Source organism: Sinocyclocheilus rhinocerous, unplaced genomic scaffold (assembly GCF_001515625.1).
Source record: "Sinocyclocheilus rhinocerous isolate Xijiao unplaced genomic scaffold, SAMN03320098_v1.1 scaffold755, whole genome shotgun sequence".
Taxonomy (NCBI): domain Eukaryota; kingdom Metazoa; phylum Chordata; class Actinopteri; order Cypriniformes; family Cyprinidae; genus Sinocyclocheilus; species Sinocyclocheilus rhinocerous.
Window position 1 is genome coordinate 705,405 of NW_015659385.1, and position 17,154 is coordinate 722,558.

The following is a 17,154-nucleotide window of genomic DNA, read 5'->3' on the forward strand; positions in this document are numbered from 1 at the left end:
AACCTGAGACGTTCCCTTTCGTGGAACTTCGAACTGCGTCCTCTAGGGGTCGCTATGGGGAACGCCTCGTCGTGACCCGTGTCTGAAGCCTACATTGAAAAAACACCAACTTGTTTGGCCGGCGACAGCCATGACGTCACTACCGTCGCGACTAGTACAAAATAGGCGCCGGTAGCGCACATCATTCACTTCTTCGTCTGAAGCTTGTGTCCGCAGCATGGCACACAAACGAGAGGACGCAGTGTCTCGTTCCCCTCAGGGAACCATGGTTACACAAGTAACCTGAGACGTTCCCTTTCGTGGAACTTCGAACTGCGTCCTCTAGGGGTCGCTATGGGGAACGCCTCGTCGTGACCCGTGTCTGAAGCCTACATTGAAAAAACACCAACTTGTTTGGCCGGCGACAGCCATGACGTCACTACCGTCGCGACTAGTACAAAATAGGCGCCGGTAGCGCACATCATTCACTTCTTCGTCTGAAGCTTGTGTCCGCAGCATGGCACACAAACGAGAGGACGCAGTGTCTCGTTCCCCTCAGGGAACCATGGTTACACAAGTAACCTGAGACGTTCCCTTTCGTGGAACTTCGAACTGCGTCCTCTAGGGGTCGCTATGGGGAACGCCTCGTCGTGACCCGTGTCTGAAGCCTACATTGAAAAAACACCAACTTGTTTGGCCGGCGACAGCCATGACGTCACTACCGTCGCGACTAGTACAAAATAGGCGCCGGTAGCGCACATCATTCACTTCTTCGTCTGAAGCTTGTGTCCGCAGCATGGCACACAAACGAGAGGACGCAGTGTCTCGTTCCCCTCAGGGAACCATGGTTACACAAGTAACCTGAGACGTTCCCTTTCGTGGAACTTCGAACTGCGTCCTCTAGGGGTCGCTATGGGGAACGCCTCGTCGTGACCCGTGTCTGAAGCCTACATTGAAAAAACACCAACTTGTTTGGCCGGCGACAGCCATGACGTCACTACCGTCGCGACTAGTACAAAATAGGCGCCGGTAGCGCACATCATTCACTTCTTCGTCTGAAGCTTGTGTCCGCAGCATGGCACACAAACGAGAGGACGCAGTGTCTCGTTCCCCTCAGGGAACCATGGTTACACAAGTAACCTGAGACGTTCCCTTTCGTGGAACTTCGAACTGCGTCCTCTAGGGGTCGCTATGGGGAACGCCTCGTCGTGACCCGTGTCTGAAGCCTACATTGAAAAAACACCAACTTGTTTGGCCGGCGACAGCCATGACGTCACTACCGTCGCGACTAGTACAAAATAGGCGCCGGTAGCGCACATCATTCACTTCTTCGTCTGAAGCTTGTGTCCGCAGCATGGCACACAAACGAGAGGACGCAGTGTCTCGTTCCCCTCAGGGAACCATGGTTACACAAGTAACCTGAGACGTTCCCTTTCGTGGAACTTCGAACTGCGTCCTCTAGGGGTCGCTATGGGGAACGCCTCGTCGTGACCCGTGTCTGAAGCCTACATTGAAAAAACACCAACTTGTTTGGCCGGCGACAGCCATGACGTCACTACCGTCGCGACTAGTACAAAATAGGCGCCGGTAGCGCACATCATTCACTTCTTCGTCTGAAGCTTGTGTCCGCAGCATGGCACACAAACGAGAGGACGCAGTGTCTCGTTCCCCTCAGGGAACCATGGTTACACAAGTAACCTGAGACGTTCCCTTTCGTGGAACTTCGAACTGCGTCCTCTAGGGGTCGCTATGGGGAACGCCTCGTCGTGACCCGTGTCTGAAGCCTACATTGAAAAAACACCAACTTGTTTGGCCGGCGACAGCCATGACGTCACTACCGTCGCGACTAGTACAAAATAGGCGCCGGTAGCGCACATCATTCACTTCTTCGTCTGAAGCTTGTGTCCGCAGCATGGCACACAAACGAGAGGACGCAGTGTCTCGTTCCCCTCAGGGAACCATGGTTACACAAGTAACCTGAGACGTTCCCTTTCGTGGAACTTCGAACTGCGTCCTCTAGGGGTCGCTATGGGGAACGCCTCGTCGTGACCCGTGTCTGAAGCCTACATTGAAAAAACACCAACTTGTTTGGCCGGCGACAGCCATGACGTCACTACCGTCGCGACTAGTACAAAATAGGCGCCGGTAGCGCACATCATTCACTTCTTCGTCTGAAGCTTGTGTCCGCAGCATGGCACACAAACGAGAGGACGCAGTGTCTCGTTCCCCTCAGGGAACCATGGTTACACAAGTAACCTGAGACGTTTGGTTGCAACACGTCAATGGACATGCGTCATAATGGGGACGTTTCCCAATTCTGCAATTTCCTTTGCACTAAAACTGTCTTGAAACAGACAGAATGAATGAATTAGCAGCACTACATGAGATTATGAATGCTTTGTTTCTATATAATATTTAGCACTTTTTAACCAAGCAATTTAAATATATGCTACTGTTCAAAAGGAAGGATTTCTGAAAGATCATGTGACACTGAAGACTGGAGTAATGGCTGCTGAAAATTCAGCTTTGTCATCACAAGAATAAATTCCATTTGAAATAGAAGAACAGAGAACAATAGAAAGCTATTTTAAATGGAAAATGTAAGTTATTTTAAATGGAAAATGTAAATGGAAGTTTAGTGACACTGTATTAATATTAACAAGGCATTTTATACAAAGCATTCAATCACTAAAATAATAAAAATTTTGACTATATACCAGGGTAATCATCTAATAACAAACAGGACCAGCACAACCTCTAGACTTGATTGGTTTGGTGCTTGTTCATTGTGTAATCAGTTTATATTAATGAATGAAAGAAAGAGGTAAAAGGAAGTTCTTGTTAAAGAATGAAAAAAAATTAAATAAATAAATTCAGGAATGTTTAAGGGCTAATATACTGCCTAGAGTTTGACTGCTATTTTAGTGTCAGATAGGAAATATCCAGCAAATGTGCTACAACATTGTGTTGCTTTGTTTGATTCCGGAGAACAGGGGCACATGAGGAACAAGAATAGAAGAGAGTCAGATAGAGTGGGTGGGACAGAGAAAGAGAGAGAGGGAACAATAGAGAGCAGAGCAACAGAAAGTCACTCCATTTCCATCTGAAAGGAGTTCCCCAGCTTGGGCTGCTGAGAATTGAAGGCGAAAATCATTTTCACTTCAGTGGCCTTCTCACATTCTCAAGGAAAGTGGAGGTGGCATCGAAATGTCTACTTATGAAGAAAAATAGCAGTAAAAAACAAGACACAAAGTCTTATCTATCAATGATCAGTTCATGAGATAAGATTTAAGATGATGCTCTGCAATATCATCTGCTAAAACTAATATATAGCTTCTCTTGAATGAATTTGTTTAATACGTGAAGTTCAATCGACATAATTTGTGGCAAAATGTTGATTATCACACAAAATAATTTTGACTAGCAAAATCAACGTTACAGTGATGTAATTGTGAAGCTTAATTTTATAAAAGTACTTACATTAATCCTTCTGTTAAAACTATTGTTTGAGCAGTAAAGATGGGCTCGTGATTTTTTTTAGGTGATTTTAAGCTTTTAGGCATTACACCATGGTGACGAAATAGTAAAACAGGATAAAACTGCATACAGAAAAGGTTAGTAAGTGTGTTTTTTTCCTGCTTAAATCCTTTTAACATGCATATTGTTTATATCTTGTGGCTAAAAGAGAGTATTTTAATGTTTACAGATTGGCCCCATTCACATCAACTGAGTACTTCACACTAACCCAGATTTTTTTTGATCTTTTAAAGAAAATAAGACATATCAAAAATATTTATGCAGTAATTAATATTATGCCAAAAGTGATGAGGATTTAGCTTAGGGCTGAAATATCCCTTTTTTCCACAAGGGTTTTATTTTCCATGTTAACATATAAATTCAGCTTAATCTTCTAGTTCTATAGTGTCCTAAAGTTATAGTTCATCTCACTAAGCACAAACAATTAAATTATTGTATAATGACCTAAAAACATAAACCATTAGAAGAGGTGGGTGTGGGATGTGACCCAGATTTCTCCCCAGAACAAAAAGTCTGTTGGGTGTAGCTGCAGTTTCACAGTTATCAAACATCCATTTGTGCTTTATGTTACGGTGGTACAAAGTCAAGACATGAGAGAAGGAAGCTTTTCAAAAGCCTTTTATGCCTGAAGCATGTACGTAAGCTAATATTTCATATCCTGCTTTCTGAATAAAGAATAAAGTCATGTATCATGGATGGTTTCTTCATTGCTCTGTTTTCCAGCGGGCCGTGTGGATCTCCAGCGGTTCAGTACTGCTCATGGGTTGCAGTGGTCTGCTGATGTCAAATGCCTGTTTGTTTATTCTGAGTCTGACAGCTGCCCTTTGTCATTAGATTAAAGACCTAATTAATTTGTCTCTGCATGACTGCTGGTGCAATGTGATTTAGATTGTTTACACACTTTGTTTCTCATAGATTAATTATGCTGTATTTTGTGGTGTGGCGGTGGGGAGGAGCGTTCCAGAAGCCTCAGTGAGCAAGAGAGCAACATGTTAATCAAGCGAAGGCCCTGAATGAACTCCTATGCTTGACAATGCTGCATTTCATAGACTGGAAATACAGTAAACTCAGTCATAGTTAAATCTTATTACAATTTATGATATTGAAAGATTAAATTATTTTAAAGATTTTCAAATGTAAATTTATTGCTGTGATGTGATGGCAAATTTGAATTTTCAGCAGCCATTCAGTGTCACATGATCCTTCAGTAATAATTTTAATATGCTGATTGCTGCTCAAGAAACCTTCTTATTATTATCAATGTTGAAAACAGCTGTTCTGCTGAATATTTTTGTGGAACCCATAATATATATATTTTTTCAGGTTTCTTGAATCAAAAAATAGTTTAAATGAATTATTTGAAATGAATTATTTGAAACAGAGATCTTTGGAACATTATACATGTCTTTGTCCCCTTTGATCAATTAAACACACCCTTGCTAAGTGAAATATTCATTAAAAAAAAAAAAGTATTACATACCCTAACTTTTGAAAGGTATAATAGCTTAAATGTTAGATGACATATGTGATCTAAAGGCATTGTAAAAGCATAATTTTTTAGGAGTAAGTGCAGAGTTTACTCAAGGTTTTTCACTTCATATTATCTGATAAATGCCTCTCTTATGCTATTGGATGATAAATACACACTGTACAACATCAACAAAGAATCAGACACAACCGCCCCAAGCAAAGTCTGCATGTGCAGCCAAACATGCTGGGAAAAGAGGGTGACCTGAACCTAAATCCAGCGGAAGACTCCATCCACAGAGCTTGAGAAGGTAATGGACAAAATAAGTGGTTTGAAATCTGTTGTTTTAGGATTGTTAATGCTTGTTCAGACTTTTTGATACTGTTCTGCAGCTCTACTGACACTGTACTGAAATTCAATTAAACAGCTAAATGCCAATAATGCTTCTTGATACTTGAATTGTGGTGAAACAGGCCTGATGGGCATGGCTCGGGTTGTGGTTCTCATTCTGTACTTCTCTCTCCCGTGAGAGGGAGGACACAGGCATTGATTTGCAGCCATTTACTGCGGGTTTCTTCTTTCTGTTGCGCTATTCCCTCAAGGAACCTGGAGATATCCACCCACAAACCCCTGCCCCCGGGCACAGACACTCACCCATTATGTGTCTCTGTCCCCATCCCCCTCTCCAGGGAAATGTAAACAGCTTTTCCCTCCTCCGTAGATTTCTCACTCACATCTCACACTTTTCTTTCTTACACATATAGGTCCAGAGGTTTGCATTTGATTGACAGGAAGGTCACACTTGCTTCTCACACTGAGTTAAGATGGGCTGCTTAATATGCATTTTTATATACATACTAACCTATATATATATGTATAAAGTCAACCTTCAAAACAATAAGATTCAACAGAAGCTGCAGCTGAGAAAACAGACCATCAGCATGTTCCACAGGTGGAGGAACACAAAAATCACAAATGTTCCTAAATAATCTCTAGGTTTCTTCTGATTTGGACACATTTTGGCATTCATATTATTATTATTATTTTTGCTTTAAATCATAGGTCTTTTTCACCACAGTTTTAGTATATGCAGAATAGCAATGTGAGTGTGTGACCGCTTGTAGGACTGCAATGTGGAAACATTAAAATGCTTTGTTGCAATATTTTTAGCTTTTCCTTCTGACTCAACAGTCGCTTAATTTTGTCACCATTTCTATCTTTGTTATAGGAAAGTCCTCAGTTGAATCATGTGTGACCAAGAAAGAATCTGTTAAAAATACATCTTGGCTGAAACAGTTTCCAACAGAACTGTGCGAAAGAAAAGCTTTTGCTGACCTCAAAAGTTCTAAACTGTTTCTATCTTTATGAAGGTGTGTTTAATCCTAATTGACTTGAGTGTATACCTTGCATTTAAAATAGGCCTATTATACATTTTTGAGTAAATATTCCTCATGTGCATCATGGGTTCTGTTAAATATGTCAATTACTGGATACTCTTAATTCACTTTGAACATAAAACACGGTACTGAACTTTAACTGAGAGTTATAGGAATGAAGATATTAGGAATGTTAGGTTAGTCTTTATTAGACAAGACGAATGTAAAGATTGCCTTGATGACCTCATTATGGCATCATCTTCAGCTGTCCATTTGGAGGTACTCAGGGAATTGCCTTCTGTCTCCACAAAAGCCCCATGTGAAACCTGATCTTCATCAAAGTTTCATGTAGCCTACAGTGAGGCTCTTATCATCTCGCCTATCAAATCAAGACAAATGACTCTAACAACCCCCTCTAATTAGGAATAAATTATCTTAAAAAAATTTTTTTCACAGTCTGTAACCACAAAAAGGCATCATTAAACTTCTATGTTTATTTAGTATGACTTTGGTTTGATGTATGGGTCTGATGAATAAAGACCAAATTCAAAAAACAAACACATAATATTATATAATTATTTCCTGGAGATTTAAAATGTAGTCAAATTCCAAATTCCAGGTAAGACCACAACCTATCGCTATAATTGTGGCTGTACATGACCAGCCAGGTTTTTAAAATGGGGTTTTTTGTATAGACTGACCATCTCTTTCCTCTTGGGATGAAACCCTAGAGTTATATGGGATAGAAAGACACCATTGTCAGCATGTCTGGAAAGGGGGCTTATTCTCTTAAGCTAATATAACAGAGGGCATGGCTATCCAAACACACACTGTTTGTACAAAAAATTGTAAATTATATATGTATATTTTTGGAGAAAAAACCCCCCTAATAATTTAGGTAAAATTGCAGGATAGTTTGTTCAATTCAAGTGTGCTGAAGGTAAAACACCCAAGCTAGTTCAACTGAAAAGTGATCAGTCTGTTATAGCTCCTTTCAATATTTACAGAAAGCTTTGTAGATTCAAAACTACCTCCCCTTTTAACAGAGCCCAAATAATTAGTTCATGCATGTGAAATTTCCAATTAACCTATAACACATTAGTACAGAAGACAATGTTGTCTATTTCTTCTGAAAACATAAAAAATCTGAGATGAGAGATGTATCCATAGAGATTTATCCTGCTGTACTCACCTCAAATAACTTTTACCCTCATATCACCCTGATAAAGAACATGAGATAAGGTGTTTGCTTTAACACACATTTTAATTGAAAAATACTTCAGGATTCATCTCGACTTTGTAATACACTGACAGTCTAATATCTGATCTACAGTGTTGTACACTACTATCTTGGTAAGAAAAAAGTGCTTAGAGGTGGACCGTGTCACAGGCAATGCCTTATAGTCCATCACTTGTGTTCTTCAGAGTTCCTGTAAATCTAGACGTCTTCATGAGGCCTCATACTCACTCAGGCCCACTGAAGTTACAGTAATTTTGTAAATTACAAGGTCCTCAAACCCCTGTTTCATTCTGGGATTTTGAAGATACAGTTCTTGATAGTGTTCTTAGAAGTTTACTCTATATTCCATAAGAGTCAAAATAAGATATCAAGCATTCCATGAAATGTCACAGCGTTTTTCACAGTGCTTCAGTAGAGAACTCCTTCAAACGGATGACCAGGCTATGCAAATTAATGGCAGCTTAATCGGGACCAGCCCTTTTATATTAAACAAATAATTTCAATTTTTTTTTATTGTTCTTCTGGTTCACCTGCGCCATCACGATCACATGCAACATAAATCCAACTCGACAACAAACAACCATTCCGATGAATGTCAACAGTGCAACGTTGAAATGGCAAACCCAATGACTCAGGCAATGGAAAAAGGCAGGTGCAGGCTTTGTATAGAGAGTTATCGCTTTTTCTTCTGTTTGAGGCTTTTTCGTCGTTTGACTATCATTTCGTACAGTTTGTCCATGCCTTCGTGAAGCCCCTCGCCGATGATGGCACAGGCCGGTTGGATGTGGTACGTAGTGGCAGGCGTGAGCTCCTGGAGCGCCAGCTGCTTCTCTATATCCGCAACAGACAGAGATTTTGGCAGGTCCTGTTTATTAGCTATGACCAACAGCGGCGTTCCTTGGTTTTCAGCGAATTTGGTGACTTTATGCAGCTCCGTCTTGGCCTCCTCCAGTCGATCCACGTCTACAGAGTCCACCACATAAATAATGCCATCCGTGCATCTACTGTAAGATTTCCACAAAGGCCGGAGTTTCTCCTGCCCACCAACGTCCCAAAAATGACAGCTTATTCCTTTGGCCGTGCCGTTGCTCAGCTTGATTTTTTCCGTGTTGAATCCTATTGTAGGCACAGTGTTGACAAACTCGTTGAATTTCAGTCTGTAAAGGACCGTGGTTTTCCCTGCGGAGTCCAAGCCAAGCATCACTATATGGAGAGACTGAAACGCAGATATGTTGGAGAAACTGTTCCCCATTTTGATCTCCTTGTTAGCAGGGGTAAAACCAATGCAGTCCCCTCGGCACCAGAGATTCGACCAGATTCAGACTGGATGTGATGAAGCGATCATTGCAGTGCGCATGAGATCAGCTTGTGATCGGTGAGCGGAGAGTCTCCGCAGTAACAGCTCACATCAACATTACCACCGCAAACTGATGAAAATTCCTCCTGACGGCGCTCGTCTACATTAGCGATGAATGAATGTGATCAGAAATTTCTTCTAGGCATAAGATGAACGCGTCTACTCACGCGATGGACACAAGCGAATGTATGGTAATGAACGGAAGCCAGCAGTGGCCCTGCAGCAGCTGCTCCTCACATTGGAGAAACTCCGCCCGCATTTCATGTGAAAACTGAAAAAAAAAAAAACCTCTTATGGCAAGCTAAATGTTCCTTAAACTGGTTCGTTTCTAAATCCAGAAGAACTGTGGCAAAAAAAACTATGTGCAAGTGCACCAAGGGCAAAAGCTGCTTTAAACACAAGCGATGGTCACACCAAATATTGATTTTAATTTAGTTAATAAAAGTTAATTGATAAAGAAAATCTATTTATGACGTTTTTTGACAGCATCCTCATTTTACAGTATTTTTTAACAGTACTGTAGCTTTGCAGGTAGGTTTCTTGAAGCATCTTGCAGACCTTGCCACAGTTCTTCTGGATTTAGTCTGTCTCAGTTTGTTCTATTTCTTCATGAAAAGATCAGATCTCTGTGTGCAGCACTGGCTGTTGTCAGACTCCTTGTGCAAACAAAAATCTCACTGGATTATTAAAATTAATGACAAAATGAATGTTTGGAAATGTAAACTGATATTTCCCACTGACACACTACAGCAAAAGATAGAAATAACTGACTTAAAAAAATTTTTTTTAGCTGGTGAAAATACTAGTGTTCTAATAATTTTGGCCACCACTGTATATATAATATTTTTTAAATGAACATTTTAATGACAGTATGTTTATTAAACAAAATAATGTATTTTATTTATCAAAATAACCAGAAAATAGTACAAACAAGTATTAACTTACAAGTTATGCAAAACACTTTACTTTAGCTAAAGTATTTTTTTTTAAATCAATACTGCCTTTAGCCCAATGCTGGTTAGCTTTTTACCCTGAGTGTGGGGCAAAAAAGCCCTCCCTGGTCACCTCATACATTTATAAGATTTTTTTTAACAAAACAGACGACTTTTATGGTTTATTTTCCCACAAAAATGTGTTGCTTCATCAACGTTCAATAAAACATATATATTTTTTGCAATCATACACTATGGGAGTAGTGAAAAGCACATTTTCCTTAAAGCAGACCCATTGTACCCTTGCTGGCCAGTGTGGTAGTTTTGAAATAATTATAGTGGGCTATACCTACTAGTGATATTTAAAATGATCCTGAAGTAATGTTTTTTGACAGCATCCTCATTTTACAGTATTTTTTAACAGTACTGTAGCTTTGCAGGTAGGTTTCTTGAAGCATCTTGCAGACATTGCCACAGTTCTTCTGGATTTAGTCTGTCTCAGTTTGTTCTATTTCTTCATGAAAAGATCAGATCTCTGTGTGCAGCACTGGCTGTTGTCAGACTCCTTGTGCAAACAAAAATCTCACTGGATTATTAAAATTAATGACAAAATGAATGTTTGGAAATGTAAACTGATATTTCCCACTGACACACTACAGCAAAAGATAGAAATAACTGACTTAAAAACATTTTTTTTAGCTGGTGAAAATACTAGTGTTCTAATAATTTTGGCCACCACTGTATATATAATATTTTTTAAATGAACATTTTAATGACAGTATGTTTATTAAACAAAATAATGTATTTTATTTATCAAAATAACCAGAAAATAGTACAAACAAGTATTAACTTACAAGTTATGCAAAACACTTTACTTTAGCTAAAGTATTTTTTTTTAAATCAATACTGCCTTTAGCCCAATGCTGGTTAGCTTTTTACCCTGAGTGTGGGGCAAAAAAGCCCTCCCTGGTCACCTCATACATTTATAAGATTTTTTTTTACAAAACAGACGACTTTTATGGTTTATTTTCCCACAAAAATGTGTTGCTTCATCAACGTTCAATAAAACATATATATTTTTTGCAATCATACACTATGGGAGTAGTGAAAAGCACATTTTCCTTAAAGCAGACCCATTGTACCCTTGCTGGCCAGTGTGGTAGTTTTGAAATAATTATAGTGGGCTATACCTACTAGTGATATTTAAAATGATCCTGAAGTAATAAAAATAAGTTCTAGTAACTTAGCCCTTGTAATAAAGTTCTAGTAAAATAGATACTAGTTAGTTTAAAGGATTAATTGGCTTTCCACATAACTCCCCTCAGCAGTCTGTGCACAGGTTAGTGTTCTCTAATTTTCGTGGACGATGGGAGGCATTCGAACAGAAAGGGTGCGTCAACGAGATTGTACCAATTTGACCTGTAACACGTAAGAAAAAAAATGTAAATTTTAGACACGCAATTTCATACCTCACTGAAATAATTTAAATAGGTTGCTAATATTTCCACACCTCACCAGAAATCCTTAAAAAAAGCCTACTAACTCAAACCTTTAAACTTTTACCGGAAAAGGCAGCTATTTGGTAAATCGTCTGGCTAAAATCTTTTCTTAAACGTTATTTCTCATATAAATTTAGTCGTCCCTGACTTACAATGTGGCTATTTATATATATATAGCCATCTGGCGTCCATAGTAGGTACTCAATTTTTTTTCTATATCCGTGTTTTTTTAAACGGAAAAGTCATATGAAGTAGCTACTTTTGACAAATCAATACGCCAAAGTATTCCAAACCAATGATCAATGCTATTACTATTAGGTAAACTATCCCCTTACGAAAATTAACCATGGTTTTACTACAAATAAAACAAAAAAAACCATGGTATTTGTAGTAAAACTATGGTTATACAAATGGTAATCAATGAGCCAAAAAACAATGGTTACTACACTTTTACTATAATAAAACCATGGTTAATTATAGACTGAAAAGTTACAAGAATTTTCCTAACTTTAATCAGTTAAAAGAACTAAGAACTGCTACTAACCAAAAACTCATGGACGTCCTATCTTAAACATATGACAACAATCGTTAATGTTAGATTTAAAGATATTATTTAATCAACATTTGCTAAGTTTGACAACAAACATGCTAAATTCGGATGTTTCAAGGAATTGTCTTTACACTGAGTAAAACTTTGTCCTTTATATTAACTGTTTGTCCACTAGGTGGTAGATGTGTGATGGAAATGTTAGAGGAGAAATTACTGGGAACTGGCCTTATTTTTTAGTTTCCCATTTACCTATTTAGGCAGTAAAATGACTCAGAATGTAACATTCAATCGTGAACTGCTCTAATTGAAATCTTACAATAATGGACTATTTATAGAATATTTCAGAACACTGTTCTTTATAGCATTAGCATGGAGAGAAAGAAAAATGAAGCAATGTACTGAGGCAAGCCATTTGTCTTTGTCTTCCTCAACAGAACTGAGGAGAAAAAAAACTCCAGTGCTCACTGACCTGAGAAGGAACACAGTTTATTTATGGCATATCACAGCAAACACAGACACATTCATAAACACACACTTGCTTGACTGTGTCTGCGGAATACCTGTTACAACTGTATACAATCTTCAGTTGACTGTACATGTTCATTATATCACACACACACACACACACACCTACATCTTTCAGATTTTTGTGGGTAGTCCAGGGCTCTCCCCAGAGAGTGAGAGAGGGTACTGATGAAGGGCGTGTGATGTGAACTATGCTGTCTGCATGTCTAGGGGAAGATGTAAGCTTATTTATGTAAGACCCACAGTGATGACTGTTTACACTGGTCATCATTTTTGTTGGGAGAGCCTGTCAAGCAGCGAGAAAAATAATGCTGGAGTGATAAGACTGGAATTCCCACACAGCAAGTATAGGTTTGTAAAACTCTCAGTAAGCACATCAAGAAAAACTTAAAACTTACGATAATGTTTAATGTTACACTTTGACTGCGACCAGATTAATATTTTTAAGTGGGTTTTGTCACACAAAGTCATCATATCAAGGACATGCCATCTACACTCAACAATTAACTCTTTCAAATGTGATAGTTAAAGTCAACTTGATACATAAGCTCTTTGGAGGAAAGGTGGACAGAAATGAAAGGTTATTTTCAGCATGTCAGTGAGGTTAATGTATGTATTGTAAATTTATGACAGGACAGTATCCTAGAATCTGCACAGTAAATGTGTAAGCAAATCTACTGTGACATGCTGTGACCTTGTACAATGCATGATAGGAAGATGCATATCAGAGAGACATATAGGCTAGAAAAACATGACAACATTTTGTATTTTCTACAAGGTATAGTTTCAACATTTAGTTTCCACATAATACTTAAATATATGATTTATTACATTTAAAATTTTCACTCAAAGTAAAAATATATAAATTCAATTATTTATTTTAACTTTGAATGAACAAAAGTGTTCAACTGATAAATTTGCATTGGATTTACATGGACCATCCCTTGGAACATCAAACTAAATCTTATGAACAGGACAGTATCCTAGAATCTGCACAGTAAATGTGTAAGCAAATCTACTGTGACATGCTGTGACCTTGTACAATGCATGATAGGAAGATGCAAATCAGAGAGACATATAGGCTAGAAAAACATGACATTTTGTATTTTCTACAAGGTATAGTTTCAACATTTAGTTTCCACATAATACTTAAATATATGATTTATTACATTTAAAATTTTCACTCAAAGTAAAAATATATAAATTCAATTATTTATTTTAACTTTGAATGAACAAAAGTGTTCAACTGATAAATTTGCATTGGATTTACATGGACCATCCCTTGGAACATCAAACTAAATCTTATGAATATAATGTGCATTTTGGGGGGAAAACAGTGCTGTTTGGAATTATCATAACAATCAAATGGACTTTTTTAAATAACAGTTTTTCTGCTATCTTCGTATATTCTGCACAAATTAAAGCCATTTACGATGACATCAATATCAAACAAGAATCACTCGTCATTTAATCAGAAATCTTTGATAGTAGGCCAACATTCTTATCAAGACACACCAAACTCCGCGGCAGCTTTAATTCGTACGCACCTGAAGGCGGGATAGCAGCACGCGCAAAAACGTTTCGACTTCCGCTGCACCTTGTAGTTGAAATCCTTGAACTGTAAATTTAAAATTGTGCGCCATAAATGAAAGTTACATTACTATTGCAATACAACGAGTGTTCCAAATGTATAAACGGAGTTTATACGGAACTTATTAACAAAGCGGAGACGTTTAAATAACAACACACACTAAAATGGTCAAAAGGCAAATGTTCCGCCTCCAGCGTCCCAAATTAATGGTGAGTAAATCTTTTAATATCTGTAAACTGATGACTAGATGATTTAGTTATAGGCCAACATGTGCTGATGGAAGAGTTTGAGTTTTACGTTTTATTTACAAGTGGACTAAAGTGATCCCATTACTTTATTATGTGGTGTATATCTTTATTAAGCTGATAATGTTTTATTTTTCCATTTTACTTTTCATCCTAACATTTACTTTCACTTATAAAAACATCAGGCGACTTAAAACTAAACAACATAAACAATAGACACTTAGAGCAAAGTAAAACAGGCAGTTTAGCATACAGTGTTGGCATCGCAAAACATAAAAGAGTACGATTGTTACAGTATTAGTGAAAAATGTAGAAGTATGTAAAAGTGTATCTTTTGTGCAAAATTTAGTATAAGTATAAAATCATGATGATATGCAATGAATAAAAAATCTGAACAATCATATCTTATTTTACATTAAAGTTTTACATGAGATAGAGACCTTTGCTTGTATTAAAACATCAGCAATAGGCCTACACTTTTCAGTAATTTGGTTCAATGTACAATTTACTGTGCAACAAATCTATTGTGCAAACATATAAGTGCTTTTAAGAATATTAAAAACAACACAATGAATAAAATTGAAATCAGGTCTGTCTGGGTCTTGTAAACGTCAGGCGATGTAAGCAGTCTTTATATGGCGCAGTCATCTTGAGAGCAGGGGCTGAAAGCGGAGCTCCGTAGAAGATCCAGACAGTTGACAAGGATGAGGGAGCCTGTGATGTGCCTCCAGCGCTTGGTAATAGGGTTCTTCATTTTGTCCAATCCAGTGTGAAGTTCTTGAATCACATCCCTGTAACTGTCCCCAATCTGGGCTGCCCACGTGACCAGGAAGTCATAGGCAGGTTTCCACATGGCCTTTACAAAAGAAAAAAAGTAAAGATTTAAGTTTGACATGTAAACCTCCATGAATGGGACATTTATGCACCCTCAATTTAGTTTCCTAAAAAGATTATACCCAATCCGTATGCTCTCCATTAAGAGTGAATGTGTGCAAATATTCTAAGCCAGTAAAACAAAGCCCAAGAGGAAGCTCATAATCTCATCAATTGTTGGTAGAACATTTAGGTTCCTCTTCTGAGCTGGATGCAAACACATTAATCATGACTTGTGGGTTTCCTGTAATTTGTGCTTAAAACCCAGTTATACATTTTACAAGTGTCAGTTACCATCTCTCTCACCCATCTCACTTGGACATTGTTCTTTATCTATTTTTATAATGCAAAGGATTGAACATTCTACAGTTTGTATATACTTTATATTACTTAACTTTATGTTTACATACTCTGTCTGTTTTGTTTGCACAGTTGTCTGTACTGTCACTGATCTACAGTTTGAGCCACGTCATAAGCTTTTTAATGCGCACTAAACGCTGTGTAAACTGTGCAAACAGACTCGACACTTCTTTTCCAACCTGACCACATGAGAAAACATAAGTATTTTACAAGGTGGCATAATTAAGCATTTTTTCTATGAATTTGTATGATGTGATTCGTACAAAAACATAAAATATATATTGTTTTTAAAAAAGTAAACATGAAGGTCCACCTCTAATCCAACTCTAAATGTAAGTAGGGTGTAAGCAGATCATACAAAAACACAGTAGGACAGTTCACCAAAATGACATTATTTCTTCTGTGAAGCATAAAATGAGACGTTAAGCAGACAGATAGTTTCAGTCATCATTCACTTTCATTGCATTAAAAAATTCTTGTGTTCCACTGAAGAAATAAAGTCATACAGGTTTGGAAGAATGAGGGTGAGTGAATGTTGACAAAATATTCAGGTTTCGGTGAACTATTTCCTTCAATGCTTTCAGTGTTTGTTTTACCTCACTGTCCAGTTGTCCCCTGCTGTCTCTGTGTGGAGCTTCATACGCTTCCATCTGCTGCCGGGACACTTTAGCCAGTCTCTCAGCAAGCTCCCTCCAGCGACCCGCCACCTCCACCGCTGTAGTCAACAGCACAAAGTCCATGACCAGCCGTGCCACCAGGCCCTGACAGTCCATCTTCAGAAGAGCCTGAATGACAGATATACAGTCAGATCATGAGTTTATCATCACCAAGCCACTATGCAAAGATTATAACTCTGCTTTACTTTAGTCACTGTGTTTTAAGTCACAATTTGAATAATATTAAACTCCCAAATGTCAGTTTTGTAATGTCAAAAAAATCATAGATAATGATTAGTAATGAATTCCTACTCAGAAATATGACTTCAGAGAGAGGCCTAACCATGTCTAATACTTGTTATAGTTTGGGATGCACAAAATATGGGATTTTTTTGGGGCTTATTATGGATATTTAATTGTGCATTCTGTTTTTTTTCCCCTTTTTTGTTTTTTTACATTCAGGATCATCTAGCACTTGCTTGAATTTATAATTTAATAACGCTTATAAAGGGATACTTATAAAGAAAGATACTATCTTTCTTAAAAGAAGATTTTTTGAAGATTGTTTTAACTGCTTTATCTATACAATGAAATCAGTGGTGTCCAAAACCACACTGGATATCGCATCCACTTGGATGATGCGACGGCAGCCACAGGACAACGGCGCCAGTGCGCTCACCACACACCAGCTACAGGTGGAGAGGAGAGAGAGTCATAGAGCCAATCAAGTGGTTGGGGATTATTAGGAGGCCATGATTGACAAACACCAGAGGGGCAATTTGGCCAGGACACCGGGTTACACCCCTACTCTTTACGAGAAATGCCACAGAATTTTTAATGACCACAGAGAGTCAGAACCTCGGTTTAACGTCTCATCCGAAAGACAATATAATAAAAGAAAAGAAAAATACATAGGCCTATATTTTTTCATATTTGTTTATTTTATTTTTCTTTATAATGAAGTAG

At 38.1% G+C, this 17,154-nt stretch overlaps 2 protein-coding genes across 3 annotated transcripts in view; both read right to left on the bottom strand.

Moving 5' to 3' along the window:
- Window positions 1-6,568: 6,568 nt before the first annotated feature.
- arl4cb (ADP-ribosylation factor-like 4Cb) lies at window positions 6,569-9,204 on the bottom strand. Its single transcript, XM_016532407.1, has one exon. It carries the CDS (start codon window positions 8,850-8,852, stop codon window positions 8,274-8,276), a length of 579 nt encoding a protein of 192 aa, XP_016387893.1. The 5' UTR covers window positions 8,853-9,204; the 3' UTR covers window positions 6,569-8,273.
- Window positions 9,205-13,731: 4,527 nt separating this feature from the next.
- Window positions 13,732-17,154, bottom strand: part of sh3bp4 (SH3-domain binding protein 4) — a 16,713-nt gene continuing 13,290 nt past the window's right edge. For both annotated transcript variants that reach the window (XM_016532388.1, XM_016532389.1), the window contains exons 4-5: window positions 16,129-16,317; window positions 13,732-15,155 (exon numbers count right to left, since the gene is read on the bottom strand). In XM_016532388.1, the coding sequence (XP_016387874.1) occupies window positions 14,931-15,155; window positions 16,129-16,317 (414 nt within the window). In that variant the 3' untranslated portion in view covers window positions 13,732-14,930. The remainder of the gene's footprint in view (window positions 15,156-16,128; window positions 16,318-17,154) is intronic.

Excerpts from the sequence above, each read along its gene's own strand:
- arl4cb (XM_016532407.1), bottom strand. The coding sequence starts at position 8,852 with ATGGGGAACAGTTTCTCCAACATATCTGCGTTTCAGTCTCTCCATATA.